Source organism: Ursus arctos, unplaced genomic scaffold, assembly GCF_023065955.2.
Source record: "Ursus arctos isolate Adak ecotype North America unplaced genomic scaffold, UrsArc2.0 scaffold_34, whole genome shotgun sequence".
Classification (NCBI taxonomy): domain Eukaryota; kingdom Metazoa; phylum Chordata; class Mammalia; order Carnivora; family Ursidae; genus Ursus; species Ursus arctos.
Window position 1 is genome coordinate 11140935 of NW_026623030.1, and position 28000 is coordinate 11168934.

A 28000-nucleotide genomic window follows, 5' to 3' on the forward strand; every position below is an offset into this window, starting at 1 on the left:
TTCCTCCTGGAGAGGGGGTGAGCCTGGGGTCTCTGGGGCCCTATTCCCTGGCCAAGTCTGAGAAGGCCCCTGGCCTTCTGTGGGGTCCCCTTCTCTGACCCTCCTTAGACTCAAACCCAGCCTTCCTCCATGCACCTGCTGTGGCCAGAGAATTTGCCCATTTCACAGATGAAGACCCTAAGGCCCAGAGAGCCCCCAGATTCAGTACCCCCTTCAACAGGGATTTTCAGGAAGGGCAAAAACTCATAGCAGATGGGGCATCTGAGGTGGTCCTACAGTCTCTGTGCCCTCTGAGCCCCCAGTCTGAGGCCCGACGGCCTGAGGACCACATTGCCCACCACCCAGCAGAGTCTAGAACTGGAGTGCAGTGAGGAGGGAAGCAGACCAGGGCTTGGAGGCTCCATTTCACCTGAGCAGCCTGTGCGACCTCCCCATCAGCCCCGGCGGTCCTCCCGGGCAGAAGCCTTGGGAGGGGCCCTGTGTCATGCTGGGCTAAGGGGCTTGGTGTAGCCCAGCACTGTCCGCACCAGGAAGCTCAGCTGGGCCACTCCCCCAAGTCCAGGGCCTGTCCTCCCAGGACCCCAAGTTCTCTACACTGTCAGGCCAGAGACACAGCTCCCACCGTGCCCCAGCAGTGCCGTCTCACGTTCGGGCACCAGCTCTGCGTGGGCAGACTGAGTCCTCGAGCTCCTCTCCCAGATCTGGAGCCCCCTTTCACCTGGGTGACCATCCCCGCCACACTGGCGCACCCTCGGCCGGGCCGTGCGAGCCTCTGCCGGCCCTCCCGGGAGAAGGGCAACGGCACCCCTCACCCAGCAGAGGACCTCATCTCAAGCCCAGTCCTGCTGTCCTCTGACCAGGGGCCGAGGCGCAGAGCCGAGGGCGCCAGGAAGGGAGGAAGCCCCACCACCATGGTGACAGACTATCTTTATAAACATCCAGAAGGAAGTTTTCTCACTCATCTTCTCAAGACGTCCCATGAGGGAGGGAGGGTGGAGATGCGTGGAGCAGAGCTAGGACCAGGGCTGCACCTGGCAGGGAGACTCTGGGGCCTCTGCCCAGCCAGGCTGAGCCGGTGACTTCAGAGGCTCCCTAGGACGCAGCAGGTGGGGGCCTCAGAGTCCCCAGTAGGAGCCCTTATCTTTATTGTGACTGACATGAAAGCTGGTTGACCAGATGGGGGTCAGGCGGGGATGAGGGGCTCAGCCCCATTGGACGCTGGGCTGCAGGGGCCATCCCCCGGGTGGAGGTGCCCGCAGGGATGGAGGCAGCTCCTGGACTGGTGGCCAGCCTATGGGGTACTGGAAGATGGTGGTTCTCATGGGTTCGGCCCTAGAAAGAAGGAGAAAGAGAATTAGAATGGGGCCCAGCCCAGGGCACCTCCCCCCAGCGGCCCCTCTTCCCACCACCCCAGCTGCGGGAAAGGTCAGCCGCTCGCATGATCTTTCTGGAAGACAGAGCCTCAAAAACATGCAGACCCTTTGAGCCAGCAACCTCACCTCTAGGAACGAGCCCAAGTGAAACAGCAGGATTGTGGGCAGAGACTGAGCTACAAGCAGCAGAAAGAACCCGTGTCCACCTGTGGGACCGATTAAATCCACACGCACGGGCACAGCAGACAACGCTGTGCGGCCCGCATCAAGCGAAGCAGACTTGTGTGCACTGACAAGGAAAGGTTCGTGATGTACTGTGTGAGTAGAGAGAAAAAGCAGCTTATAAAATAATGTATATAGCATGATACTATTTTTGTTTAAAGATATATAACATATATAAATGCATAAAAAAAACCCTGGAAGACACAGCAAAATGTTAACAGTGGTTCTATCTGCGTGGTGTAGTTATGGGTGATTTTTTTTTACTTCTTTATACTTTTCAAGAAAAGTTTTACAAGCACGCAAGCCTTGGAAATCAGAAAAAAATATTGTCTAAAATGTTTTTAAAAGCCTCATTTCTCATGCTACTCACTCTCCTTCCCCTGGAGGTCTACCCCCCGGAGCTGCCGCCTGGGAATGCAGGGCCCATTTGCGGCATCCAGCCAGGGGCCACCCTGTCCTTAGGGAGCCAACTGAGGGGCAGAGGCAGCTCCCCGCCCCCCCTCATTCCAATGCTTCCGGACTTAATCCCCACTCGGTCCTCTGCTGCAGGGCTGCGCTGCCCTCACAGGCTACAGAGCACTCGGAACTCACCTGAGAGCTCAGGTCTCCCCTATGGGACTGAAGCTCTCACATGGAAGAGACCGGGGGGAGGGGCAGTGTCCATCTGTCCCCCAGGAGCCAGAGCCAGAGCCAGAGCCAGAACCAGGCCTGGCGTGGGGAGGCCACTCAGCGAAGGTCTGCTGATGACAAGTGGCAACACTGAGAGCTCTTACTGACTGGGCACTGCTCTGGGCCTGACACCAAGGTCTAGAGAAACCTCAAGCATCTTCACGTGAACCCCGTTTTATAGATGAGGCAACCGAGGTGCACAGAGTCAGTCATATGTCCAAGTGACAGAGTCTGGGATTGGGGGATTAGGGGCTAACGGGCAACGTACACGTGAGCTCCAGCCATCGCCCCCCAATCCGCAGGCCCAGCTTCCGGTGAAGGTGAGACCCTGGCAGCTTCAGTTAGGCTGGGATCCAGCGGCCAGCCCTCTGCCGAGAGGCAGAGTCCTGAGCCCTTCAGAGAGGCGGAGGTGGCGGCTGGGGTCAGGAGGCCCGGGAATCGGCCTTGCTGCCGCCCCCCAGCCCGCCCAGCCCGGGCCCTGACGTGAGGGAGAGAGCCCACTGGAGGACTTCAGGCAGCCTCCTGTTCCGAGAGGCCAGGGAAATGCCCTGCTTAGCCGCTTGCTGCCTGCTGGAGAGTGCAGAAAGCCGCTCCTGGCGTGATTTATGGCAATGGGGGAGACTTTATGCACTCCTCCGGCCGCAGAGAAGGGTGGAAGGGGGGGAGGCTGTGCAGTTGCTGGAAGGGAGTGCCCCAGCTGCCAGCCAACCCCCGCTTCCCGCAGCGCTAAGGTGACTGCAATTCTCGACAGAGAGAGTGTGATCCTGGAGAGCCCCTTCCCGTGAGCCTCAGACCCTTCTCTAGAAGATGGGGCAGATTCCTTGGCAGCTGGGCCTCCCACCAGGATGAGGGCACCCCCTTCATGTGCTCAGACACGGACACATTCCCTGGGCCCCTGAGCTCTTGGAGCACAGCCCCCCTGCCCTGCACAGAGCACACGGGGACACAGAGGGGCACAAGACCGCTCGTGGCCTCTCTCGTGGCCTGTTTGGCCCCGGTGCAAGGACAGGAGCAGTTCTGTTTTGCTTCTCCCCAGCCATGGTTCTGATCTGAAGAAAAGAGTCCTAGGGAAGCGCTGGGGCCGGAACAGTAGCGCCAGCCCAGAGAGGGGTGCAAAAGGGGAGATTACGAGGGATAAAGTCACAATCTGAAGAGCCAACAATGGAAAACGGACAAGCACTGGCCTTGCCGGGGGATTGGTCTGTGTGTCTGAGGCCGGCCTCTCCCTCTCACCACTGTCTGCTCTGGGCAGATTGCTCAGGGTCGGCTGGCTGAGGAGGAAGGTGCAATGTGCCAGCCTGGGGCCTCACAGGGCCTCCACTTCCCCCTTTTACAAGGAGGGCTGGTCTGGTTCACCTAGAAGGCGTGGCTCAGCCCGTCGGGTTAGAGCCCTCGGGTCTGGGTGGCCCCACGTGGACCGGGCAGCCGTCTTCACCCTGCACCTCAGGGGGGGAAACAGACACCCAGAGAAGAGGAGCCACCAGACTGGTCCCCACAAGGGGTCCACAGCACCAACATCTAGGGACTAGTGCTCCAGGCCAGGGACCCTGCTTCCGCAAACGCTCACACGTAGTCAACACGGCCTGAGCCTGCGCCAAGCCCGAATGACAACCATGTGAGCTCAGCGCCGTGGGGGGGCATCTTAGCTAAAGCTTGAAGAATGAGCCTGCCTTTGCCAGGCAGGGGTGGGGAGGCCATTCCAGGCAGACAGGATAGTGTGTACGTGGTGCACAAAAATCAGAAACGCCCACCACACCCAGGAAGCCGCCAGTGTCCAGTGGGACTGACAGAGGCCAGATGGGAGAGGTGAGGTGACCGCATGGGCTGGGGACGTGGCACGGAAACTCCCTGGGGTCCGTCGAGCTGGGTTGCAGAGTCCAGAGTCCCTGAGGTAGAGGAAGCCCGGGAGGGCTGACACAGGGGTCGGGGCCGGGCCAAGGGCAGGGAGCGTTTTAGAAGCTGGCTGGGGCCGTTCTGTGGAGGACGGTCAGGAAGAACAGGGGGAGGTGGGAAGCCAGGAGGGGCTGCTGTGGCCGTGGGGAAAGCCCGTGTGGGAGAAGGGCACAGAGGGAACTGTCTGCAGGGCTGCCTCCAGGGTAAGTGACTCAGGGAACAGGACAAAGTGGCTCTGGGCTTGAATCCACTTCCCCTGACCCTGCAGGGGCGCGGCAAGGGTGGAGGGGCAGAGCCCAAGTCTGTGGGCTGCGGCATAAGGGGGTTATTTTTCATGAGACCGGCCGACAGGAGAGGGCTGAGGAAGACCGAAGCAGTGATGGCGAAAGTAATCAATGGTCACCTCCCTTCCAACAAGCTTTTGCTCAAGGCCGGCCAGGCTTGCTCTGCCCTGAGCAATCCGTTCTGGCTCTGAGTCCTCCGGAGGTGGATGGAAAGGTACACAGGCGCAGAGGACAAGTGGTTGCCAGGAAAAGCAGGTAATCTGGAAGGGGCCAGGCCGGGTGGCCAGGGGGTGAGAGGCACAAAGGACAGGGTTAAGAATCCCTAGATCCTAGGGTGGTCCCCAGTTGCAGGCTCTACCCCAGAAATAGCTACTGCCATCCCAGCAGCTGGCTGCCGCGACGACCACTCCCAACCTCCAGCTGGACGGGGCTCTTGGTGACGGAGGTGTCCCAGGGTCTAGACCAAGCAGGGGCTTAAGCTCTCTCTCAAGTGACAGCTCAGTGCTGCTGAAGATAGCAGGTGTGTGACCAGGACAGTCACGAGCTCCTGGAGGGGTTGAGATTCCTCAGCCACAAACCAGGGGCACCAATGCCCTAAATGCCCAGGCCAAGGGCCAGGCCCACCACGGCACCAAACGCACCTGATTATCAGGCGCTCACCACCTCTACCTGGAGACTCTGGGCCTGTCATCCAGCCTCAGCTTCTCCACCTCATGCCCTAGTCCTCTGAGTCTCACGGTCACAGGCATCCTGCACGGGATAGCACTGGTGGGGACTTCTGGTCACCTGTCTCTACCCGCTCTTGCACTCAAGCCAGCCCAGGCACTGGGTCTCCCTGAGCCCCTGTGGAAAGCTCAGGAGGTGCCCAGGCTTTAGGTGCTCCCTCCCAACAGAGGAAGCACCAAGTCAGAGCAGGGAGGCGAGCTCGGAGCACAGCTGAGACGCACAGGCGGCCAGGTCCGAGCAGTGGGGGAGTGGAGAAGGCCTTAGAATCTCTGGTGCCTCCAACCAGCCCCAGCCCTCTGAAACAGCAGCCGATGGAGCCCGGGGCTTGGGACGGGGATCCCTGGACAAGTCCCAGAGGGGCACTCCCCTGACCAAAATCACAACCACCTTAGACAGGACCAGAAGGGACGGGGACATCACACTCCAACATATATGTCTGTACTGTACTAAGGTGAGGGGACAAAAATGACACAGATTTAAAACAAAGCTAAAAAACAACTAAAAGTTGGGGCGCCTGGGTGGCTCAGTCGGTTAAGTGTCTGTCTGACTCTTGATTTCGGCTCAGGTCATGATCTCAGGGTCCTGACATCGAGACTTGCATCGGGCTCCATGCTGGGCACAGAGGCTGCTTAGGATTCTCTCTCCCTCTCCCCCTGTCCCATCCCACCACACTTGCGACTCACGCTCTCTCTCTCTCTCAAAAGAAAAAAAAAACCAACACAACAAACCCAACAACAGCTAAAAGTTAATTTTAAAATAGTTTAACAAAAAGCTCTCTTCATGGGGGCACAGAGAAGGCAAGAAGCTTAGCTCCCACCTCCTGGCAGAGCTCAGAAGCAAGGCTTTACCCCCCAACTGTCCAACCAGGCTCCCTGGGCCCAGGCCAGGCCGCTGTCGCGTGAGACCACACCACAGAGACAGTCGGGTCTGAAGCCCCATTGCAAGACAGGCAAAGTGAGGCAGCCCGGTGCAGGCAGCTTTACGAAGTCGCAGGGAGCTCACAAGCACATCCGGTAGCCCCTTTGCTCCCTCTCGCTCCTTCAACACCCGGCGGAAGAGCCCGGGAGCCCTGGGACCGCACACAGTGCACACCTGAGGGCCCCTGACCCAGGTGCTCTACCCACCAGCGAGCATACCGAGTGCCAGGCCCCCACCCAGCCCCACGGAGGCAGTGAGACAGTGGGAGTCACATCTCTGGGCGATCCCAGCTCTGCCTCAGGAGCCACAATCAGGCCCCTCCCTCTGGCAAGGGACATGGTGCTATCCAGTCAAGCTGGCTTGGCCCCCTGCCTCCCCTTCAGCCAGCATAGGTGCTGATTAAGGGAGGAGCCATGCAGGCAGGAGGATGAGGCTCAGGAACCAGAAGCTTTAAACAAGTGCCCCTCTGCCTCTGGCCGGGGCCTGGGCACCCAAGAATCCCCCTGTGGCTCCTCCCTCCATGTCCGGCCCCTGGGCCGCGGCAGTTCATGCAGACTACTCAGCTTCCGGTGAGGGCAGGCTGGCTCGGGTACTCTCCCAGAGGGCACAGGAGACGGGGATCCGCGGGGCTTGTACCTGCTGCTTGGAGCTGAGCTCAGCCGCTTGGCTCTCTTTTCCAACCAGTCTTCCAGATGGCCCTCAGGGAGCTCGACGACATCTAGTGGCCACTCCCTGGCCCGCCTCTCCTCTGCAGAGATGGAAACAGAGGCAAGTGAGGGGCACATTCACCCCTGCCTGGACCCCACCCTCCCACAAAGCAGCCAGAACCTTCCTGGAGTTGAGGGCACAAGCTGGGAGGCCAGGAGCAGAGCCTCTGGGCAGTCCCTACCACACTGCTACCTTCCTACGCCTGCCCCTCTGAGCCTCACTCTGCTTCCTCATTAAGTGGAGATAAAACACTGGCTGCCTCCCAAGCTTTTTGCAGCTGGACACAGGATAAAGCGTGTAGAGAGCCTGGTCCTTAGGAGGGGCCCAGACCTGGGGGCAGAGAGGCACTGTGCGCTGCAGGTCAGGGCAGAGCGGGGGCTTGCATCTCTGCTCTACCGCTCGCCAGGTCTCTCTGACCCTGGGGAGGGGAAGGCCTCAGCTTTCCTGCTTTTCCTTTTCTTTCTTTCTTTTAAATTTTTATTTATTTATTTGACAGAGAGAGAGGGAGCACAAGCAGGGAAAGCAGCCAGCAGAGGGCAGAGGGAGAAGCAGACTCCCGGCTAAGCAGAGAGCCCCACGCGGGGCTCGATCCCAGAACCCTGGGATCACAACCTGAGACGAAGGGAGACGCTTAACTGACTGAGCCACCCAGGCGCCCCATCCTGGTTTTTCTTTTCATAAACTGCCCTGTTAAGAACCTTTGTTCAGTTAAAAGTGAGCCAACATTTCAAACAGTTCAAACAGCCTGCTGGGTGTGAGATAGGTCAGAGTGTCTGGGAGGCCTTGGGATGGGGCCTGGGGCCAGAGGAAAACAATCATACTTGGGGTCCGACAAGGGGGCCAGGGCCTGGGCTAGCACTGCACACACTTCATTCCACTTCACCTTTACAAGCAGTCACGTTCAACACGTCAGGGTACTGCCTCCAAGAGGTTTAGCCACGTGCCAAGGTCACAGGGGATGCGGCAGAGGCTGGACTATCTGAGCTGCCACCGGGGATGGGGGGGTGGGGGGTGGGCACACCTCTGCTTCCAGCCCCCTCGGGCTTCTCCCATCCCTGTCTCCACCAGGCATCGTCTCCAGCTGCAGGCCCACTGGCCTAGGCTCTCCCTGCCATGGGCCAGTTAACTGTTCCCTGAGAGCCCACGGCCAGTGAAGGGCTGGAGATGCCACCCCTGCCGGGACTCGCTGGCGAGGCCTCTGGGGCCTCACTTCTGCCCTGGGAGAGCTCCTGGAAACCCTGTGTCTGTGCCAGGGCTGCGGCTGCATTGCCATCAGCTCCCCGGAGCAGGGCATGGCCCAAGGTTATGACTGGTGAGGCCCCCTGGGGGACGAGGGCAAAGGCCAAGCTGCCCTGGACACTCACTGGCTGCCCTGAGGCTGCCCGGACAGAGGGAGGAGGGAGCAGCAGCACCCTGGGAGGGCAGAAGCCGCCTTTCACCTGCTGGGGCTCATGCGAGGCCCCTCCGCCCTAGGCTAGCTTCAGTTTCTCCATCTGTTCCGTGAGGGGCTTCATGAGAAGACTGATGAAGACCATCTAAGTGGAAATGTCCTTGTTCTCTAACTGGAGAAATGGGAAGTGAATTTCCCAAAAGCAAACATGGTAGTTTCCAGGGGGAGCTAAACTTGTTCTTCCCTGGAATTACCAGGCCTGAGAGTTCTGAGGGCAGAGAGGAAGGTGTCCTCTTCATCCTTTTGTCCCCAGAATGCAGTAGGGGATCTGCCTGGCGCCGAGTAAGGGCTCGAGATAGATGTTGCCTGATGGAGGGAGGGAGGAAGGACATGCACGAATGAGCACCCAGCAGGGCACAGATGAGGCTGAGGCATACCCTTCAGGGCTCCTGGACAGCAAAGCCCCACCTGCCACTTTAAACCCCGCCGAGGACACAGATGGGGGCTCCCCTGTTCCTTCTCCAGTCAAGCCTGCAGCGGTTTGGAGGCATTCCTGACACCCACCCCATCACCTGGGGCAGCCCTCAGCTTATTCCCACGAGGTGACCACAGAAGAGGAGGAGGGGGATGCCTGGGTGGCTCCGTCAGTTAAATGTCTGCCTTTGGCTCAGGTCATGACCCTAGGGTCCTGGGATCGAGTCCTGCATTCCGTGGGGAGCCTGCTTTTCCCTCTGTGTGCTGCTCCCGCTGTTTGTGCTTTCTCTCTCTCTCTCTGGCAAATAAATAAAATCTTTGAGAGAAAAAAAAAAGACTCTATGGGGAAAAAAAAAAGAGGAGGAGGTGGGGAGGCACAGGGCAGCTTCGTGGGTTTCAGATCTGGCACCCCCCTGCAGCCCGCTTCACACCCCAACCCGGGGTCCCCGCCAAACACACCCTCCACCTGGATGCTCAGCTCCTGGAGGTCTCTCTCTGACATGTGGGAAAATCTGCAGTTGGAGCCGAAGTCACACTGGCCTGCAACGGAAGGCAGCGAGGACGGAGTTACTCACCACTTGGAAGAGCTCCCACCACGCGCTGAGGGGCAGCCTGATGCGGGTGCAAAGCTTTGAACTCTACAGAGTAACAACCCCACCCCTCAAAGAAAAACTTGGAGTCTCTGTGGCCCCACCCACACAAGCAGCCAGAGCAACCTGTCTGGTCTACTCTGCCCTGTTCGTGACTCTGGGAAGCAAAGCCTGAAGCCTTCTGTGATCGGGGTGCACAGGGCTCAGTAGGCTTGTCTATTGTCACCACTCCCCTGGCCCCTAGCCCCTGTTCCCCAGCCTCAACAAACCACAGAGGGGGTCCCTGAAAGGGTCATCCTTCCTCTCTCCAATCCAGGCTGTGGCACATGCTGTGCCCTCTGCCTGGTGCCCACCTGCTCGCTTGGCTTGCATGAGCTGCTGGGCTGCTCCCCAGAAAGGGTTCAAGGGTAGCTTCATGAAGGAGGCACCAAAGCCCGGGGTAGCTTTCTGAATCTCAACTGGGGAGGCCAAATTGTGTCTCAAAACAACAGGAGACTGAAGGTATCTTAAGCCAGAGGAACCTACCTACCAGTGGCGTTTTCACCTCCAAGTGAAGTCTGTCGGGGAAGCCCTGACCTGCAGGCCTGGTGACCGTTCTAGGGGCAGCACCATCTGGGGGGAGTGTGGCCATTCACCTGGCTTCCCTAGGCCAACAGCACTCTCCCCAGGGCCGAGCTCTCTTACACACCATGGCAGTCACCATGGTTCTCCTCTTTGCCTCGGCCACTAGGAAGCTCAGGACCAAATCCCTAGAGACTATACAGGAACTCAAAGCAAACATGGAGGAAACGATTCATTCTCCCGGCTTTATTTTTCCTACCCTTATTTTCATCTGTTCTTGGTTCCTTCACTTACTGAGGTTTTTTATCTCTTTGAACTACGTGCACCTTTATTTGGTGGGTGTTAGGAAGTCAAATCAACACTTAGCAATCTTGGTTCTAATTCTAAAGCTTCTCGTCAAACCTGTTACTGTCTCCTCCAGCCCTGCCTGCTAGAGGATGGGCTCCCAGGCTATAACTTAATCAGCCAGTCAGTCACACCCATCAGTGTCTCCTAGATTTCCTTGCGATCTCCCCGTGCTTGTGCTAGGTGGGCCAATAAAATCACATTCTAGGTCCAAAGAGCTGAGGAACAAGGCCCTGGAAGTCAGTCCCAAGGCACAACCCTTGGGAAGGCCCCAACTGACCACCAAGACCACAAAGCGGTCTTCAGATGGTGGCTGGGGTAGGGAAAAGGTTCTGCAGAGGTCCAAGCAGGCCAGATGGGGCATGCTGGTCCCTGGGGGGACCCGAACTGAGGAGAACACATTACCTGTCAGTAGAAACTTCCTGCAGGGCCTCTTGTTCTGTTCATCTAGCAAGATGGCAGCTGCGTCTGCAAGAAGGACAAGGGTCCGGGCTCACACTTCAGCTGCGTATAGGCACTTCCTATCCCTGAGATCAGGACAGGAAAGCGTTCCCGTCCACAGAGGAGTGTAGGAGGGGATGGCCAGAGGTGGGGATGCTGGGAAGACATCTGAGCCTCTGGTGACCTCAACCCCTCCCTCCCCACCCAGACCTAGCCAAAGGCAAGAACCAGGTTTCAGGTCTAAGGTTCTTGGCTTTGACCACACAATGGAACCATCTGGGCAGTTTTTTGTTTCTGTTTTTTAATCCAGGTACCATAGACTTCTCCATACTGTCTTTGCAACTTCCTGTGAATCTGTAATTATTACAAAATAGAAAGCAAAAAAAAAAAAAAAACCAAACCCAAAAAAACCAACCCTCCTGGTGCCCAGGAAGCCCACCAGTAAGTCCCGGGGCTTGGGTGTCGCTCCCCGGCCAAGGTTGCAACCTGCTGCTCTCTGCTCCCCCCTTCCCCCTGCAAGCCACAGGCTCTCGGAGCCAGGCCAGCCGCCGGCCTCCACAGGACTTCCCAGCAATCTTTCCTGACGCGAACCGTAACCTTGGTTTCCTCCGGTTTTTCCGACCTTTATTTTCATCATATATTTATGGTTTAAGTTTTGTGTGTTTCTTGGTAGGTTAGGAATCAATCAGCCAAAATCTGTGAGGAAGACAGGAAGGTGCCCTGACTCAGAGGCCCTGATGTCGCCCTGGGGGCCCGGGCTGGGCACTTTCCCCATTGGTCCACTGCCTTTTCTAGAGGCCACTGGAGTAAAGACCATGGGTTTCGGAGTCCAGGTACACTTGACCCCAGGCGAGCTGCTTCATCTCTTCAAGTCTCTGTTGCACCGTATGTAAAATGGGAGGAAAATTCTCCTGCGGTAGGGCTGCTGTGAATGGACTCAAAGCGCTTAGCAGAGGCGCCCGGAGAATCCCCCCCTGAGGGCACATTAGAATTGCCAGGAAAGTGGGGCTGGGAGCGGCTTCAGCATCACATCCTCGGGTGACACTAACGTGAGGTGACCTGGTGGAGTGTGGGTGGGGCCGGCAGGATAGGGGGTGTCCATGTGTCAGCACTGGGCCTGTCGGACTCAGCCCATCCAGCTGGCGCCACAGACCTTCCCAGGGGAGGTAGGCTGGTGGGGGCATGTGAACGCTGCCCAGCCCTGCCTCCATGTCCCGGAAGGAAGACAGCTGAGCTGGGGCAGGGTCTGAGCCTGAGTCCTAGCCAACGCACCCTGGCTGGGGGACTCAGCGTGGCAGAAAAGTTCTGGGCTGCCCAGCATCTGGCCGGTAGTTCTCAAGCCCAGCCACATGCCAGAATCATCAGGCAGCCTTTAAAATACACGGATCCCCCGGCCCGTCCTTCTCGAGCTCTGCTTTAATTCATCTGAGGGGGAGAACATGAGAATTGTTAAAAGCTCCTCAGTGACTCTGAAGGGCACCCGGGACTGAGAGCCCAAGCCCAGGGCCTGCACAAAGAAGGCATGCTCTTACACCCGGCATTCAAGGCTCCCCGTGATCTGACCCCATTGGTCCTTCTTGCTTCATCTCGCAAAATTAACAGCTGCCCTGGTGCCTGGTGTTTGCTTGCTCACTCAGATATCCATCTAACAAACATTTACTGAGCACGTCCTGTGGGCCAGGCACCACGCCAGGATGAGGATTTAGCGCAGAATAAGTCAGACCTGCTTCTCGCCTCCAGTCCAACAGTCACACTAAGCCATGTGGACATAAACAGGGGAACAGCCAGCATGCAGTCAAGAGACCTGACCTCACCCGGGGATTGGGGAGGGCAACCCTGAGGACGCTTTGCCTGAGTTGAGTTCTGAGATGGAAGGGCTAGGCTGAGGGCAGGGAGGACAGCAGAAAAGGCATGCCCACACAGGGGACAGTACCTGTAATGGCCAGAGTGGCTGGAGCTTGGAGGGCAAGGTGGGCAGGGCACGGACGCCTGCACGAGACAGGGGTTCTGCCAAGAACATACTGTTATAACTGGGAGTGAGGTTGCCTATGAGAGGGACCCTGTTTTATTCACCTGTAAGTCTTCAGAGCCTGTCCAGGAGCCGAGGACATGCCAAGTGCTCACTGAGATAAAGGGCCTGAGGCCAATCCTTTTGTGGACCCACGCTGTTCCTACTGAGTGAACCCTTACGTGCCACACGGTCATCATGAAAATACTGAGCCCGTCACATCCCTGGGAGGTGGATACTGTTGTTACGGCTGTTTTACACATGGCAGAATGAGGGTCACACTGTTCGTGAGTGACACCTTGGGACGGATAGCGAGTCAGCCTAGCTCCAGACCTCATACTTGTCCGGGCCATGGCAGATGCAAGGTCAGCCCCTCTAGGGGTTAGGGGACTTGTCTAAGGCCACGAAGCCGGGAGCAAGGTGGGTGTTGAGTCCGAGCCCAGGCTGGGTACCATGCGCCTCCCCAGCGTCTGTGCTGTGCGGTTGGCTCACGTAAGCTGGAGCCCTGGGGAAGCCTCCGAGAGTGGAAGGAGCTCCTCTGCCAGCTGTGGACCCCCGGTGAGTATCATCTACCACTCTGGATTTTGAAGTCATCATCTTTGAGTAGGGTCGTCCACCCCGCCAGACTCCCTTGCAGAGCTGTTCTAAGGACTGAATGTGCCTGGGGATGTGAAAGGACGCTAGGAATGCAGGGCCCCCAAGAAGGGGCTTATGGAACCCACTCTTTTATCTTTAAGTAATACAAGAGCCTCTGCCAATCAGCCCTAGACCCAAAGACCCACCTGTTCTCAGCCGAGAATCTGGGGCTGGGAGCAAACACCAAGGTAATCTTGAGGCCTGGCTCCCGCCAGATCACAGTTCCCACTGGATTTGGGGGACAGGGAGCCATTGCCTGACACCCTAGTCAGAGGCCTCCCAGGCACCTAGGAGAGCCCTCTGCCCCTGAATTCCCCACTGTCCCCACTCCCAGCCCCTTGCGGCCTCAGCCATGCCTGGCCTGATGAGTGGCCTGGCCACCCTCCCTCGCCCACACCTCTGAGCCTCAGCTTCCTCCTCAAAAAAGTCTGTAAGAGTCTGGGAGAGCTTTGAAAATACCGTATCCAGGCCCCAGCCCAAACCTGCCTCTGGGGATGGGGTCAGGTGACCAGCGTTTTTTATTTCAAGGTCTCTAGGTGATTGTAACTTGAAGGGTGGAGCTCTGCCTTAGACGATTGCTGCTGAGGCAAATGACAAACCGCCACAGGCCCCTGGCAGGCAGCAGGCACTCTGTCAATGCCCACTCCCTTCTGGTGTGTTCTGAGTCTCAGACCAGGGAACCCTGTCTCCCCTTCTCCTCCCTTCTCGGCTGCTGAGACTCAGCCCCTTCCTTTTGCTCTGGGAATCCCGCTCCCCAACTCATGAAGCATTGGCCCTGCCCCAGCTCATTCTAGAAGCTCCGGGCCCACCCCTACCCCACCACCAGCTCCCTGTCTGTTTCATTGGCTCCTGGCTGTGGCCACCCCAACACCTGCCTCGGCGTTCCTCGGTGTCCAGTCTGCTCACAGCCCGGCAGCAGCAGCAGCCCCCCTGTAGCGAGCCGCTGGAAGGTGCCAGGCTCTGTGCTAGGTGCTCATGGCCTGAGCTCAGCTGCTGTGGTAGCGCCTGCTCTGAGCAGCCCTTCCCGGAAAAGCCCTCCCTCTGGCAGCTCGATGATGCATCTGGCCAGCCATTCCACAGCCATTTACTGCACCCCACACTCACGCAGCATCACCGTCAAACATATTCTTGGCCACTGCCTAAAGTCCTTCAAAGGCTGCCCTCGGCCCTCACCCTGGGGACAAACTACCCTCTTTGTGCATATGGCCTCCGCAGACTTCCACAATCTGGCCCCAGCCCAGCCCCCACCTTCAGCCCCTATCACCCTCCTTTGCTACTGGGTCCAGCCGCACCTCTCCTCTGCTTGGAGGCCCCTGATGCTTTGTTCACGGCCACCTGCTTCTGCATACCCTCTGCCCCGAAGTGCTGTGGCTGGCTTTTCCCTATCTCTCCAACTGTTGGCTCAAACACCATGGACAGTCCTTGGACAAGCCAGGGCCTGGCCGAATGGAGCCCTCCTTTTGGTCAGGATTACTGGGGGAAGGAGCTCACATTCCAGCCTGCCCACTGGCCAGCCCATCTGCCCCTAGGGCCTGGTGGCCCCAGCCTCCTCTCCTTGGCTCCTCCAAGAGCCCAGACCAAGACTGTCGCTGGCCCATGGTACTTCCTTGTCTGCCAGTTAGAAAGATCGGCAAGCTGGCCTCCACTGGCCCAGCCGTAGCCAGCCAGCACTCACCTCGAAACATGTCATACCAGACCTTCTTGGCCTTGAGATGCTGCAGCCCGTTCAGGTGCTTCTTGCGGTTGTGGAGGTTGTCTTGGAAGGAGCGGTTGCAGTAGTCACAGAAGTAGTGCTTCCCCATGGCCCTCGCGCCAGCTGCCACCGCCGCCTGGGAAACCACAAGCACTCAGTCAAGAGTAGGGAGGAAAGGCCACACACCAAAGCCCGCGGCGATGAGGGAGCGGAAGGCAAGCTGAGGACAAAGCATAAGCTGACACCCCCCACCCCTGGGTGGGATCTGTGTGACATTCCCCGGGTACTCCTGGCTGCCCTAAAACTCAGGGAAGGGAGAAACAAACGGCTGACAGAGGTCGCTGTCCTGCAGGACAGGAGTCTCCCTCAGTGTACAAATGTCTTAGTGACTCACAAGGAAAAAGCACTCTTATCAGCGGCCTAAATTTCAGAGACCCATAGACTCAATTTCCTGGAGCCCTAACATCACCCTCCCCTCCATCGGGATGTGGGAACCAAGGCAGAAGGGAATGTACATAAAATTACATTTCTTTATAACCTGCAGCCCATTGACAAATACTTGGGATAGGCAGAGTATAACATTCCTTCTGGAAACTCCCAACTTTCTTGACCCAACCATGTTGACATTAATGTCTTACTAGAGGGCAAAACAACCTTAGCTTGACAATAGCCAGGCCTCCAGGATTTCAAGGGTCTTCTTTAGCATACGAAAGTCCTTTTGGACACCTCCCTTTTTCCTTACACCCCCCAGCTCCCAAGTATATAATCAGCCACCCTCACAGCCCCGGGGCAGCAGCTCTTTCTGCCCACCGGTCCTGTCCCCGTGCTTTCATGAGATCACCTCTTTGCACCAAAGACGTGTCAAGCATTCTTTCTTGGCTGTGGGCTCTGGACCTCACCTGCATTCCGAAACTACATCACTCGGCACAGCACCCCAACTGAGCACTCCCCGAAGGCCGGTGTAAGGAAGGCTCTGGTTACACACGCCTCGTTTAACCCCCAGAACAGCCCGGGAGGAACTACACGGGCCGACTTGAGAGGCCTCATTCTGGGATGATCTTTTAAGAATTCTGATGCCCAGCCTCCACCTGGGGGCCAGTGACTGCAGAACTTCCGTGGGTGAGACCCAGGCGTCAGCATTTTTGTAAAGCTGCCCAGGGAGTTCTCCTATGCAGCCAGGCTGGAGAACCACCGCCTTGCACCCTCCAGCCACTTCCCCACCTCTCCCAGCCCTCGCTCCACCTCTGACCTCCTCTCCCCGCTTCTCCCCAACCCTGCCACATCAGCCTCATCCCTGCTCCTCACAGGGCCGGGGCCCGCCGGGCACCTGCCACCTCCTGCATTTGCCCCTGCTGGTCCCTCTGCCTGGATGCTCTTCCTCGCCACCCCTGCTCACTTGATTCTTCAATCTTCACTCAAATACTATCTTCTCAGTAATCTCCTGTGACAGCTTTATTTAAAATTGCAGAACGCTCTACTTAGCTTTCCCCATTCCCTGCTTCATTTTTATTACCTTTGAAATAATAAGCCACTTGTTATGCTTATTATCTTTTTCTCCCAACAGGAATATAAATCCACGCGGGCAGGGATATTTTTGTTTTGTTTACTCTGAAGCCCCAGTACCCAAAGTGGTGCACAGTACAGAGCAGACAACCAATATTTGTTGAGTAAATGGATTAATTCCCATTTTCCTTATGGGACAAGCGAGGTTCAGAGAAAGGAAGTGATCTGCCCAAGGTCACACAGCTGGTGAGCAGAAGGCAAACCCAGATGCCCTAAAAATCCAACTGCTGGGCGTCCTCTCTTCCAGAGCCAGCGCAAAGCTTACAGAAGCCAGAGGGCTCAAGGCAGAAATGCAAACAATTTCCCCAGGAGATTAGCTAAACTCTTAGGTGCCAGGTCCCTGCCAGTCAGAGAGGGAAATGAGAATGTTTCAAGGTCTTAAGACCTTTAAGACCCCTTAGCCATGGTGACCACAGCTGCCACACCTGACCCAGGCGATCTCTAGCCATAGGCAGGGAACAATTCTGAGTCTCGGGGCCAGCCCTTGGGTCCCCCAGTTTGCTGACACAAGACCAGAGGATGAGTGGGTCCACTCTGGGCTGTCAAGCGGGATCCGCAATGAGCCCAGACTAGCCCCTCACCCTTCAGGTCCTATAGTCTGATCCCTCTTCCCAGAGCAGGTTCCAGAAGAGGAAAGAAAGTGACTTCCCTAAGCGACCCAGGCTAACAGCAAAAGTGCGACTCCCAGGACTTGGCAAATTAAAAATATGGCCGGGACCACAGGGCAGACGGATGGGGGAATGCATCTTGGGAAGAAGAGAAGGGGGAGAGAGACAGAGACAAACAAGCCCCCTGGACAGTCCAGGCAGCCAGGTGGGTCGATGAAGAAGGCTGTATCTGCGGCAGGCAGGGACAGCGGCCATTAAGTCAAGGGCTGTAATGGGATCAGGAACAGACAGTCATTCAAAATGAAAACGTATAAAACCTCTCTCCTCCTATTACTGCTGAGAAACCGCATCCCAGACACACGGACTTGATATATTAAATTTGGCAGCTCTAATACACCCCGTCTTGCCAATAAACTTATAGGAATTGGATTGAAATTGTAAGAGATGCACGTTTAACGGCCAAGTGCTTAACCAAGCCATTCACGAAGCCTGAAGCTCTGAGGAGCTGGGGCTCTGGAGTCCCGGGGAGGGGAGGGCGTCCCTCTGGGAGACAGAGATGCAGCGGTGTCTCCGCGGCAGGCTTAGCCGGACAAAACCACAGCGGGCACTGCGAAGCCAGCCGCGTGACCTTGGACCTCTCTAGGCCTCTCCTTTCACCGCGGGAAGGTGAGACAGTGGGTCTGACAGGTTAGCTGACTGCCTGCGGAGCAGTAAACAGAAGTTTGCTAATCCAATGAATTGTTACTGAAAGAGTAATGGAAATACAAATGACACTAATAATGTCCAGCGTTTAGCAAGTGCTCAATGTTACCTCCTATTTGATTTACTGAGCACCTACTATGTGCTGGCACTAGGCTAAAAGCTTCATAATGAATGCATCATCTCATGTAATCCTCAGGACAACCTGTGAGGTAGGACCTACTCCACCTTTTCAGTTGAGGGCACTGAGGCTCCAAGAAGCCAAGTGACTTAGCCAAGGTCACGAGGCTGGAAAGCAGCCAAGCTGGGTTCAGAATCCAGGCAGGATGGCTCTAGAGCCCACAGTCCTAATCCCTGAGAAAAGCCTCCTCCCAACAAATCATACTCCTGACAGCTCTCCTTTCACATCACTCACTACAGCCCGGGGACCACGTGGCCCCTTCAAAACCCAAGAGGTAGGTATTATAATCCCGTTTGCGAAGGAGAAGACTGAGGCTCAGAGAGGTGCTGTGGGGTGCCCCGGGTCACACTTCCAGGAAAGGCAGGGGAAGTCTCCTCGTGCCTACACTCGCACCTGCTGGGAAAGCCTCCATGATGTCACATGACGAGCCTTCGGCAGTGGACTCTGTGTGTGTGTGTGTGTGTGTGTGTGTGTGTGTGTGTGTGTGTGTTCGCGTTTCCTCTTCTCTCTCACATGCACAAACCGGCCTCGGCAGAGAGGCACCGCAGCAGAGCCGCCCACCCACGTCTTCCTTCTTCTGCCCACCCTGCATCTGGCCGGGGGCGGTGCTCAGCTGTCCAGGGCGGGTGGCTGCACCCCGCGCTCTAGTCCCAGCTCTGCTAGGTGAGCCTGTGGCTCCGTCGCTTGCCCGCTCTAGGCCTCAGTCTCCCCATGTGTGAAGGGGGAGGCAGGCAGCTAGACCAGGCGATCTCTAAGGGCCTCTCCAGACAGCCAGGTTTAAATCCGGGTGCCACTGCTTTCTAATTCTATGATCGTGGGCCATTAATTAACCTCTGGCCTCAGTTTCCTCCTATGAAAACTGGGATGGTCACAGTGCCCACCTCAGAGATTGTTCTGGGAATCAGATCATCCACACACACACTTGACTTGGCAGAGCCCAGCCCCCAGGAGCCCCTCAAGAAACAACAGCCAGCATCACCGTCATTATTACTGGTCTCCAAAAGGCCCATATTTCAGAAAACTGATGCTCAGAGCAAGCAACAGGATGTCAGTGTCCAAGTGACAACTGGGGGCAGCTGGTCCATAAGAGAGATGAGGAAAGGTGAGGCCAGGAGGGGGGAAGTGAGTTGCCCAGAGTACACAGCACGAGGCAGAAGTGGGACTGGAACTTGAGCCTTCACGGTGGGCCCAGATGCCTGCCCTGAACAGCTGCTCTGCAGAGCGGCCTGGGGATGGTGTCAGGGCAGCAGACGAGCTCCAGGGCAGCCTGTGTGTCCCACCTCCCAGCAGGCCTGTCTCCAGGGAAGCAGAGGTCCTGGGCAGGAGCTGGGCTTCAGCAAGGTGACCTCCCCCAGGCAGCAGCCAGCTGTGAACTGCCAGCGCTCCTGACCCAACCGCCTCCCTCGCCGGTGCCTTGGCGCACATTAGGAAAAAGTGCGAGGGCAGAATCCTCCAGACAGACACAGTGCCCTGCCAGAGCGTCTCTGGCAATCTGGCAAGCAGAGCGTATTTCACTCCGACTCACCCCTCAGCCAGGTGTCCTTGCACAAGGCACAGCCTGCACCACCGCACTTGGCAGCCCTGAGCGGGAGGTCAGGGAAGGGGGGTGGAGACAGCTGGACATCTCCGATGGCGCCCGGACACCAGCACGGGGTGCTGACTAAGCTGGCCCTCTCGGCCGTGATTCATCCTCATCGTCTGGGGCTGGCGCGCTCAGCAGCACGTGAACAGGGCCCCGTCCGCAATACGAAACCACCCGGCCGCACTCCCTCGCTGGGAACGCAGACAGTGCCACCCGCCCACTCTCAGGGACCAGGTCCATGTTTGCAACAGCAGCTGCTGGCTCCCTGGAGCTTCGCCAGGTGACAAGGAGGTTCCTTGTGGCCTAAGGGCAGCAAGCGAGGCTAGTGGGACAACTGTCTGGGGTCACACAGGTGTGGGTTTGAATCCCAGCTCTGCCACTTACCAGCTAGGTGACCTCTAGAAAGTTATTTCATCTCCCTGCCTATGTCCTTAGCTATAAAATAGGGACCCCCACTACTACTGTGGATTGACCAAGGCAGTAGCATGTTAGGGTGCCTACCATATAGCTAGTGGTCTGAGAACGGGGGGCTGTAACTGCTGGTACTATGACCACCCAGGCGGCTCCCTCCCCCACCCTCCCGGTGGGCCTCCCTGACCGCTGGATTTAAGAGCGGCAGCTGCAGGCACTTCCCCGCCCCCCCCCCCCCCCCCCGCCCTCGCCTGCTGTTTTCCCCAGCTCGTGTCACCTCACCTGCTGCTTCCCTGTCATGTGTGTCTGCCTCCCCATGGAGGCGGAGAGTTCTGTCCGTCCTGCTGCACCCCAGCACCAGGAACAGGGCCTCGCACACACAACTGCTCCTGGAAGGAGCCACCCACAGAACCCGAGGCCTCTTGCCCTCTGCTCACCTACAGCTCCCAGGCCCTCTTCTCAAGTGTGGGTCTACGGAGCAGGACAAGGATGGACAGAGAAGAAAGATACACAGACCCTAAGACAGGTCTCTGGCTGCCACCACCGCCCTCCCCGCACTCCTGTCTCCAGCAGAGCGCTGCTCCAGACTTAACCCACGCCTGGCCATCCTGTGGCACCTGACCTCGGTCCCTGGGCCCACAGAAAAGATCACCTACTAGATGAGACACTGTGGGGTGGGAGTGGGAAGAAAAGAGAATGGGGGTGGGATGGGGTGAGGAAGATAGCATCGGATTCTTGCGTGCTAGGCACCTGGCTTTCATTCTCTTATTGAATCCTCACAGAGCTCCTCAGAGTAGATGTCAAGGTGTCCATTTCACAGACAAGCACAGGGGTTCAGAAATACTCTTCATGTGCTCAAAGCCAAGACTGAGACACTGATGGTAGTAATATCTCATCAGCCTGAGTGCGGCCGGTGGGCCAGTGGCACGGAGGACCGACCCCCACGTGCCCTCGTGGAGAGCCCTCCCCAGGACGCTGTGAAGCCATGTGCCAACGCCCTACAGCCAAGGCGTGGAGAGCCGGCACTGCCCCTGGGGTCCGGGTGAGCCCTGACCCCTCTCTCTCTCCATCCCACCGCTCTGCTGTGACGCTGCCGTGGGGCAGACATTTGGGCTTCATTGATATTCTTGGTTCCTTTCACCGTGTGTGTCTCAGGTACAGCGCTGTCTTTGGCACAAGGCTAAAACAAGCCAACAGCTCGGCCGTGGCCAGGGGCTGGGATGCGCACCGTAATGATCACCCAGCCTTGTGCTCACCACATGCTGCCCTCGAGCTCACCTGTCATCTCTTCTAATTATGGCACCGCCAGACCCCAGGTAAACAGTAAACGGCAGCCAGAGGACGGCCTTACTGCACACCCACTAGGAGCACAGCAATGTCCCAGTGCCGCGTATGCCTGCCGTCTGGAGTGGATGGCATCGGAACTGCCTGGGGGGTGGCCTGCGGACTACCCGCTCAGAGCCCAACTCCAACAGAAGTGCCAGGAAGATCCAGATGTCTTCCCCGATAGGAGCCCCATTATGTGAGGGGTCTCCCTCAGACGCCTCAGTGCTTAGTAGCGACCTCGCACCGCTGTCACCTGACCTTGTTTATGTGTTCCACCCCCTGGGGTGAGGCACATCTATCGTCACACCCCCGGCACCGTAAGGCAGTGGGGGCCCCACCCACGGCAATTCCTAACTCGGCAGGCCTGGGCCAGGGCCAGGATCTAAGGAAACTGAGGCACAGGCCACAGACCACACTCAGAGAAATGCTGGTCTGAGAGAGACGAGGGACTGAAGAACAGAGAGGGTGAGAGCTTACCCACAGTCACACAGACCACCCACGCCAATCCTTACTCGAATCATTCAACCCAGGTCTGAATCTCATCCCTGCCACTTCTAGGTGGTGAAACTCTCAGCAACTATTCACCCTCTGGGCCTCATCTGGGAGACAGGAGTAATAATTCTTATGTAATTATGGAATAAAACTATTCTGAAGGATTACTATGAGGATTGAATCATGGCTACTAGGAGCTTAGCAGAGCGCCTGGCAGGCCGATCGCGCTCAACACGCATCTGTGGAGGTGGCAGCCAGCCTCTGCGGCCCCCACCTTCTGGGGTTTGCACTTTGTGTTGTCTGCTGCCAAACCGTATCAGCACTGGTCTGTGTGACTAAGAGAATAGAGTAGACAGGATGGCACGTCCCTCCCAAAATCAAGTGATAAGACAATATGCCTTCCATCCTGGTGCCTCTTTCTCTGATCACTTACTCTGGGGGAAGGCAGCTGCCAGACCGCGAGCAACCCTGTGGGAAGGCCCATGCGGCAAGGAACTAAGACCTCCTGCTGGCAGCCGTGTGAGCAAGCTTAGAAGTGGACCCTCCAGCCCAGTCAAGCCTTCAGATGAATGCAGCCCCAGCAGATAGCCTGACTGCCACTTTGTGGGAGCTCTGAGTCAGAACCACCCAGCTAAGCTACTCCCAAATTCTTGACCCTCAGAAACTGTATGAGATATTTGTTGTGTTAAGTCGCGAAGTTTTGGGGGTAATCTGTTACGTAGCAATAGCTAATTGATACACTGAAATAAACAAATGAGAAAACGAAATCACTTTAAAATACGTGATGGCCACTGGTAAAAAGTGCCCCATATCCCAAAATACTCCTGAGTTGAGTCACAGGAGCCAGTTCCCCGACCCAGGCATAACCTTCCAGTTCTACGGTTCCCTTCAGCCATTTACTTACTAGCCAAACATTTGCTGACACGTCCACTCTGCCAGGATGGGGTTCACACCTCATGACACAAAGGCCCTGCTCTCACAAGAAGGTGCACTGAATATATGCTGGGATGGCTGGCTGATGTGCCCCCAGTAACAATGCTCGGTGATAAGCTGTGTGCCAGGGAGCACCAGGGAGGGGCAGCTACATCCAATAGGAATTCCTCCAAGGAAATGATCAGACAGGATCTCAAAGATCTATGTATCAAGATGGTCACTGCAACATAACTTGTCCGAAAACTGAAATCTAAATGTCTGACAGTAAGAACGGCTGACAGTTATACTCTGCTCACTACATGCAGGTGGGGAGCTCAGTTTCCCCAACAGGGTAGGAGTGGGGGGTTCAATGACACGACTCATATGACTCACATAAAAAAAACTGGACAGAGGGAGCCCACAGCTGGGAAGGATCAAGAGTAGGGCCTACCAGACAGACATTAAAAATCAAGTCAAAGGAGGGGCGCCTGGTAGTTTAACTCTTGGTTTTGGCTCAGGTCATGATCTCAGGGTCATAGGATCGACCCTGTGTCAGGCTCCACGCTCAGCGGGGAGTTTGCTTGAGACTCTCTCTCTCTCTCTCCCTCTGCTCCTCCCCCCCCCCCAATAATTAAATCTTTGGGAAAAAAAAGAAAAAAATCAAGTCAAAGGAGACTATTCCCTTTTTGCTAAATAAAAAACGGCTCCTTATCACAACAGTTTGTACAACATGATACCACTGTTTAAAGGAGAAAGAACGTCCTGCCCCAACACACCCACACACCTACACCCACATAAGCAGACAAAATATTTATTGTGACTGTCTGGATAATAGGATTATGTGAAGAATTTTTTTTCTCCTTTTTATTTTTCTAAGTTTCTACATTTAGTGTGTATTGTTTTAAATTTTCTCAAAAAATTCCCTTCAAAAAAGTGGGAAATTTGTCAAGCAAGGATAAATACGATCCCATCTCCCTTAGGAGGCTGCTGTGTCTGGTTCCAATGACCTGGTTCACCTGGATGGACCAGTCAGGGCTGGAGTGGAAAGAGCTCTACAGTAGACATTACCCCAGTCCCTGGCTGAAGGCGGACAGGGAGCACCATGATTCCAAGCAGACCTGGCTCAGCACAGGTTGGCGAAACCGGAATCTGGGCTCCAGGGAGCTGCAGGCTGGAGACACAGTTTCTCATCGGATAGTTACAGGTCCCAGGAGGCCAGAGCTTCCAAATAGGAAGGGTAAAAATAGTCTGATGGAGGCTTCTGAACCAGAAACCTAGACTCAGAACTGCCTCTGCTTCCCCGCTTTTCTGTCCCCAGGCTGGTCCTGTCACCGCCCTCACTTCTGCCCAAGTCAGGTCTCACCTTCTAGCACCTGAGCCAACCTCTTCAGTTCACCCCACCCTGGGCAACATCAGATCAACCCTCTCAGAACGACTCTTGCTCAAGATTTTCCCTGGCTCCTGGTGGGGAGCTTAATACAAATGAAGTCTCCTGGGTCAGATCTCCAGGAATTCAGACTCAGAGGGTCTGGAGCAGGGCCCGGAAATCTGCATTTTAATCAGTGAGTCTAGTACCCTCGAGTAGGTACCCCTTAAAATACAAAGGCTGGAGAACAAGCTTCTCCTGCTCATTGACCTCTCTATTCCCTGCATCCCAAAGGCAGCCACTGCTGGGGACAGTCACTCTAGGTAGACACAACCCCTGGGTTCTTGTCTCTGTCAGAAATCCGTCTGATTATAAATAACCTCAGCTCACTGAAATGGTAAACCCAACTTGATTGGAATGCTAAACACAATTCATTAGAATGGATAAAGCTGTTTCTTTAGTAGCTAAGTGTCCCGTCACACTCCAGGTAAGTTCGGAATTGAAAATAGAGGTAGTAAAATAAATCAAACTTATTGATGTTCCTGACCTAAGTTTAGTAATAATCAGCGTATACTTGGTATTTAAAAGTATCTATAACATTGAAAAGAATGTGACATGCTGAGTATGACAGATAAGCATTGTATTCCAATTTAAAATACAGAAGTTAGGAATTGAGAAACACATGGGGGCACCTGGTTAGCTCAGCTGGTAGAGCGTGCAACTCTTGATCTTGGGGTTGTAAGTTCGAGCCCCATGTTGACTGTAGAGATTACTTAATACAGAAGTTAGGGGCGCCTGGCTGGCTCTGTCTGTAGAACATGAGACTCTTGATCTGGAGGTCGTGAGTTCACTTATTTAAAAAAGAAATATAGGGGTGCCTGGGTGGCGCAGACGTTGAGCGTCTGCCTTCGGCTCAGGGCGTGATCCCAGCGTTACGGGATCGAGCCCCACATCAGGCTCCTCCGCTATGAGCCTGCTTCTTCCTCTCCCACTCCCCCTGCTTGTGTTCCCTCTCTCGCTGGCTGGCTATCTCTGTTAGATAAATAAATTTTAAAAAATCTAAAAAAAAAAAATACAGAAGTTCTAATATATAGTTGGGGGCACCTGGGTGGCTCAGACAGTTAAGTGTCTGACTTCTGCTCAGGTCATGGTATCAGGGTCCTGGGATTGAGCCCCGCAGGCTCAGTACTCCATGGGCAGTCGGCTTGTCCCTTTCCCTCCTCCTTTGCCCCTCCCCCTGCTTCTGCTACCTGTCTCCCTTTCAAATAAATATATAAAATCTTTAAGAAAAAAAAAAGATGCTTAATACATATACATATATATAGTTAGGTAATTGATAAAACATGTCAGTAACTGATATTAGATTTATCATTTCAAGTTGAAAGGTCAGCAATGATTAGAAACACTGGCTGCATGTTAGAATCATCTGGAGTGCTGTTACAGCTACTAATGGTGCCCCCCATATCCTAGTTTCTTGTCAGAGAAGGCACCTGTATTTTGTTTTGTTTTGTTTTTAGCTTTCCAGACTGCGAACCAGTGACATAAAAGAATTTAACTAAGTCGGTTAAAAGTATTGGACTGTTTACAAGAACTTGAAATTCATTATGTTTGTAAGTTTATTAGATTTTCTAGTGACATTTAAATATTCTTGGGAAATTATACTTGTTAGGTTATGTATCTGAAGTACTTAAAAAGAAAATCAAATATATTAAATTTATAAGTGAAATAAATGTGTAAGGGAATGTAATTAAGCTGTAAATGGGGCTGATTGTTTAAAGGAATTTAAGGTTAGTTCAGCTTGGGTTCAAACATCAAGGGAAAAGTGAAGGTCACTTTTCTTATTTTTCTAGATGTATATGGATAGAGTAATTTCTAAGTTGAAGTAAGCGGCTTAAAGAAAATTCGGTATTTCCCAATTGCTGCTCCAAAATGAAAATTAACTAAAAAAACAATAAAATAAAATGAGCGACACCTTAACTCCCCGTGGTCTTTCCTAACCCATCTTCCTTAAACCAATTCCTCCCTCCTCTGAACTTCCAAAAGTATTCTATCCTAGAAGCTTCTCACAATTTTCTGTCCCAAGGAGCTACCAGGATGCTCTGCAAATGGAAAATAACCCCAGTCATGGTTAACTCATCCTGGTTTTAGAGCTTCGAGCTTTTCACATTTTTCTTCCCAGTACCCAGTCAGGCGCTCCTGTTGCTTTTCCAAGTCAGATCCAGACCTCGAATCCCAGGCCTCTAATCCCCGGTTTTTAGTACCTATGCTGATGACTTATCTCCGGCTCAGACGTCTCCTCTGAACTCCAGATCCAAATCCCCACTGGCCTCCAGGCATCTCCACTTGATGTCTAAGGGGCAGCTCAAACCTAACATGACCAAACAGAGCTTAAGGTCATCCCCATGGATTTCAAGTTGTTAATGTCAAAATTTGAGAGATGTCATCCTCCATTCTTCTTTCCGGCACCCTCTACACACATCTGTCAGCTTGTTCCGTCTCTCCACCTCCCAAAATACACTGCAAATCTGATCACTACTCTAATCCATATCCTAATCTAAATTATCATCCTGTCTCAACTGACCCAACACAATAACTTCCCCTCTTCGATCTGTTCTCCAGGGAGCAGCCAGAATGATGACATTAAAATGTAAATTGGATCATGTCACATCCCAACTTAAAACCCTTCAGTGGCTTCCTAGAGCAACTGAAAAGAAATAAGACTCCCTACTCTGGGTTACGAGGCCTCATATGAGCTGACCTAAACCCACCTCTTCACAGTCTGCCCTACCGCTTCCCCTCAAGCACTCCAGGACTGCTGCAGCCACTGCCGCAGCCTCGAGTCCTTCGCACCAACCTTTTCCTGTTTGACCGACTTCCATTCATTCGGGTCTCTGACTAAAGTGTCACCCTAGGCACCGCCAGACTCTCCTCAATCAACCTGTCTTTTGCTTTTTAGAGTATTACTTGCTTGTGGTTACCACATCTTCCGATCTGCCCACACACTGATTGAGTGCTCCGCGACAACGGTGACTTGTTCACCGCTAGGTCCCCAGGCTATGGCCCAGAGGCAGCACTCAGAAAATACCAGTGGAACCACACTAGTACACCAAAGCTCCTATTTCTATCCCCAAGAAGGAATGAGTGGTCCCCAGATCTCCCCCTTCTAGGTCAGGGTTCTAGGGGGCGAAGCCCAGGGATGAGGGGAACAGGAGGCACGTGCAGAACCGCTCCTTCCCTAGACGCCCGGAAAAGGGGTTCAAGACCCAGGGCCCCACTTTGCCACAGGCTCCAACTCTAGGCTTGGACTTGGGGTTAACAGAGGAGACAGGCAGAGATGAGCTGGGGACCTGGACGCCCAGGCCCTCTCGCCCTTTTATTCACTCCCCGTTCCGTTAAGTGGTGCGGCCCACAGAGGGGGGAGGGACTTAAAAAGAAGAGCCCATGTCTTCCCCTTGGGGGAAGACGACTAACACTCGCCCCTGCCAAAGAGGGTACCTGGTTCCGCAGGGCCCGACGGCTCCGAGCTCCTCCTCCTTCTGCGCCCTCGTGTCGCGAACTGCTTGCTGGGATTCGTAGTCCTTCCTTGAGTATCAGTCTGCTCTTCCCAGAAACCTTTGGGAATCATAGCTGAGACCGCGCGGGGAAGGGGGAAGTAAAGGAAGCGCGAGGGCTTCTGGGTGTTGTAGTTCGGGATATTCACTCAGCAAGAAATGATTGAGGAGAAACATTGGGTAACAAATCTTACCATACTATTTGGGCGTCCTGATCTAAATCCTATGAGACTTTTCCTGCCCGCGAAGCCATCACTTACCTCTGTAGTTCAAAAAGATTAGCACTGAGCTTCAGAAAAACTACAAATCCCATAAAGCGTTGCACGCCGAGGGCTTTTGGAGCGCACGATCGGCTGCGGCGCAGGCGCGTGCTTGACA

The 28000-nt window shown here is 55.1% G+C and overlaps 1 protein-coding gene across 2 annotated transcripts; it reads right to left on the minus strand.

The window, feature by feature from the left end:
• Nucleotides 1-1121: 1121 nt before the first annotated feature.
• Nucleotides 1122-27988, minus strand: ZMAT5 (zinc finger matrin-type 5). 2 transcript variants are annotated; one of them, XM_044379005.3, is made up of 7 exons: nt 27567-27672; nt 26333-26439; nt 14914-15067; nt 10559-10621; nt 9117-9197; nt 6722-6833; nt 1122-1332 (listed from the first exon to the last, which is right to left on the minus strand). In XM_044379005.3, the coding sequence occupies exons 3-7, from the start codon at nt 15038-15040 to the stop codon at nt 1203-1205; spliced, it is 513 nt and encodes a 170-aa protein (XP_044234940.1). In that variant the 5' UTR covers nt 15041-15067; nt 26333-26439; nt 27567-27672; the 3' UTR covers nt 1122-1202. The 2 variants fall into 2 exon arrangements, with proteins under 2 accessions (XP_044234940.1, XP_026340563.1); XM_026484778.4 differs by lacking the exon at nt 26333-26439 and having other exon boundaries at nt 27567-27988.
• Nucleotides 27989-28000: the final 12 nt, after the last annotated feature.

What these genes read in the sequence shown, in the direction of transcription:
- ZMAT5 (XM_026484778.4), bottom strand. Translation starts at nt 15,040, where the DNA reads ATGGGGAAGCACTACTTCTGTGACTACTGCAACCGCTCCTTCCAAGAC. An exon ending in CTGGTATGACATGTTTCGAG is followed by an intron (nt 10,622 to 14,913) that starts GTGAGTGCTGGC and finishes TCCTTCTTGCAG; the next exon opens with ACGCAGCTGCCATCTTGCTA. An exon ending in GCTGAGCATCCAGGTGGAGG is followed by an intron (nt 6,834 to 9,116) that starts GTGTGTTTGGCG and finishes CCATCTCTGCAG; the next exon opens with AGGAGAGGCGGGCCAGGGAG.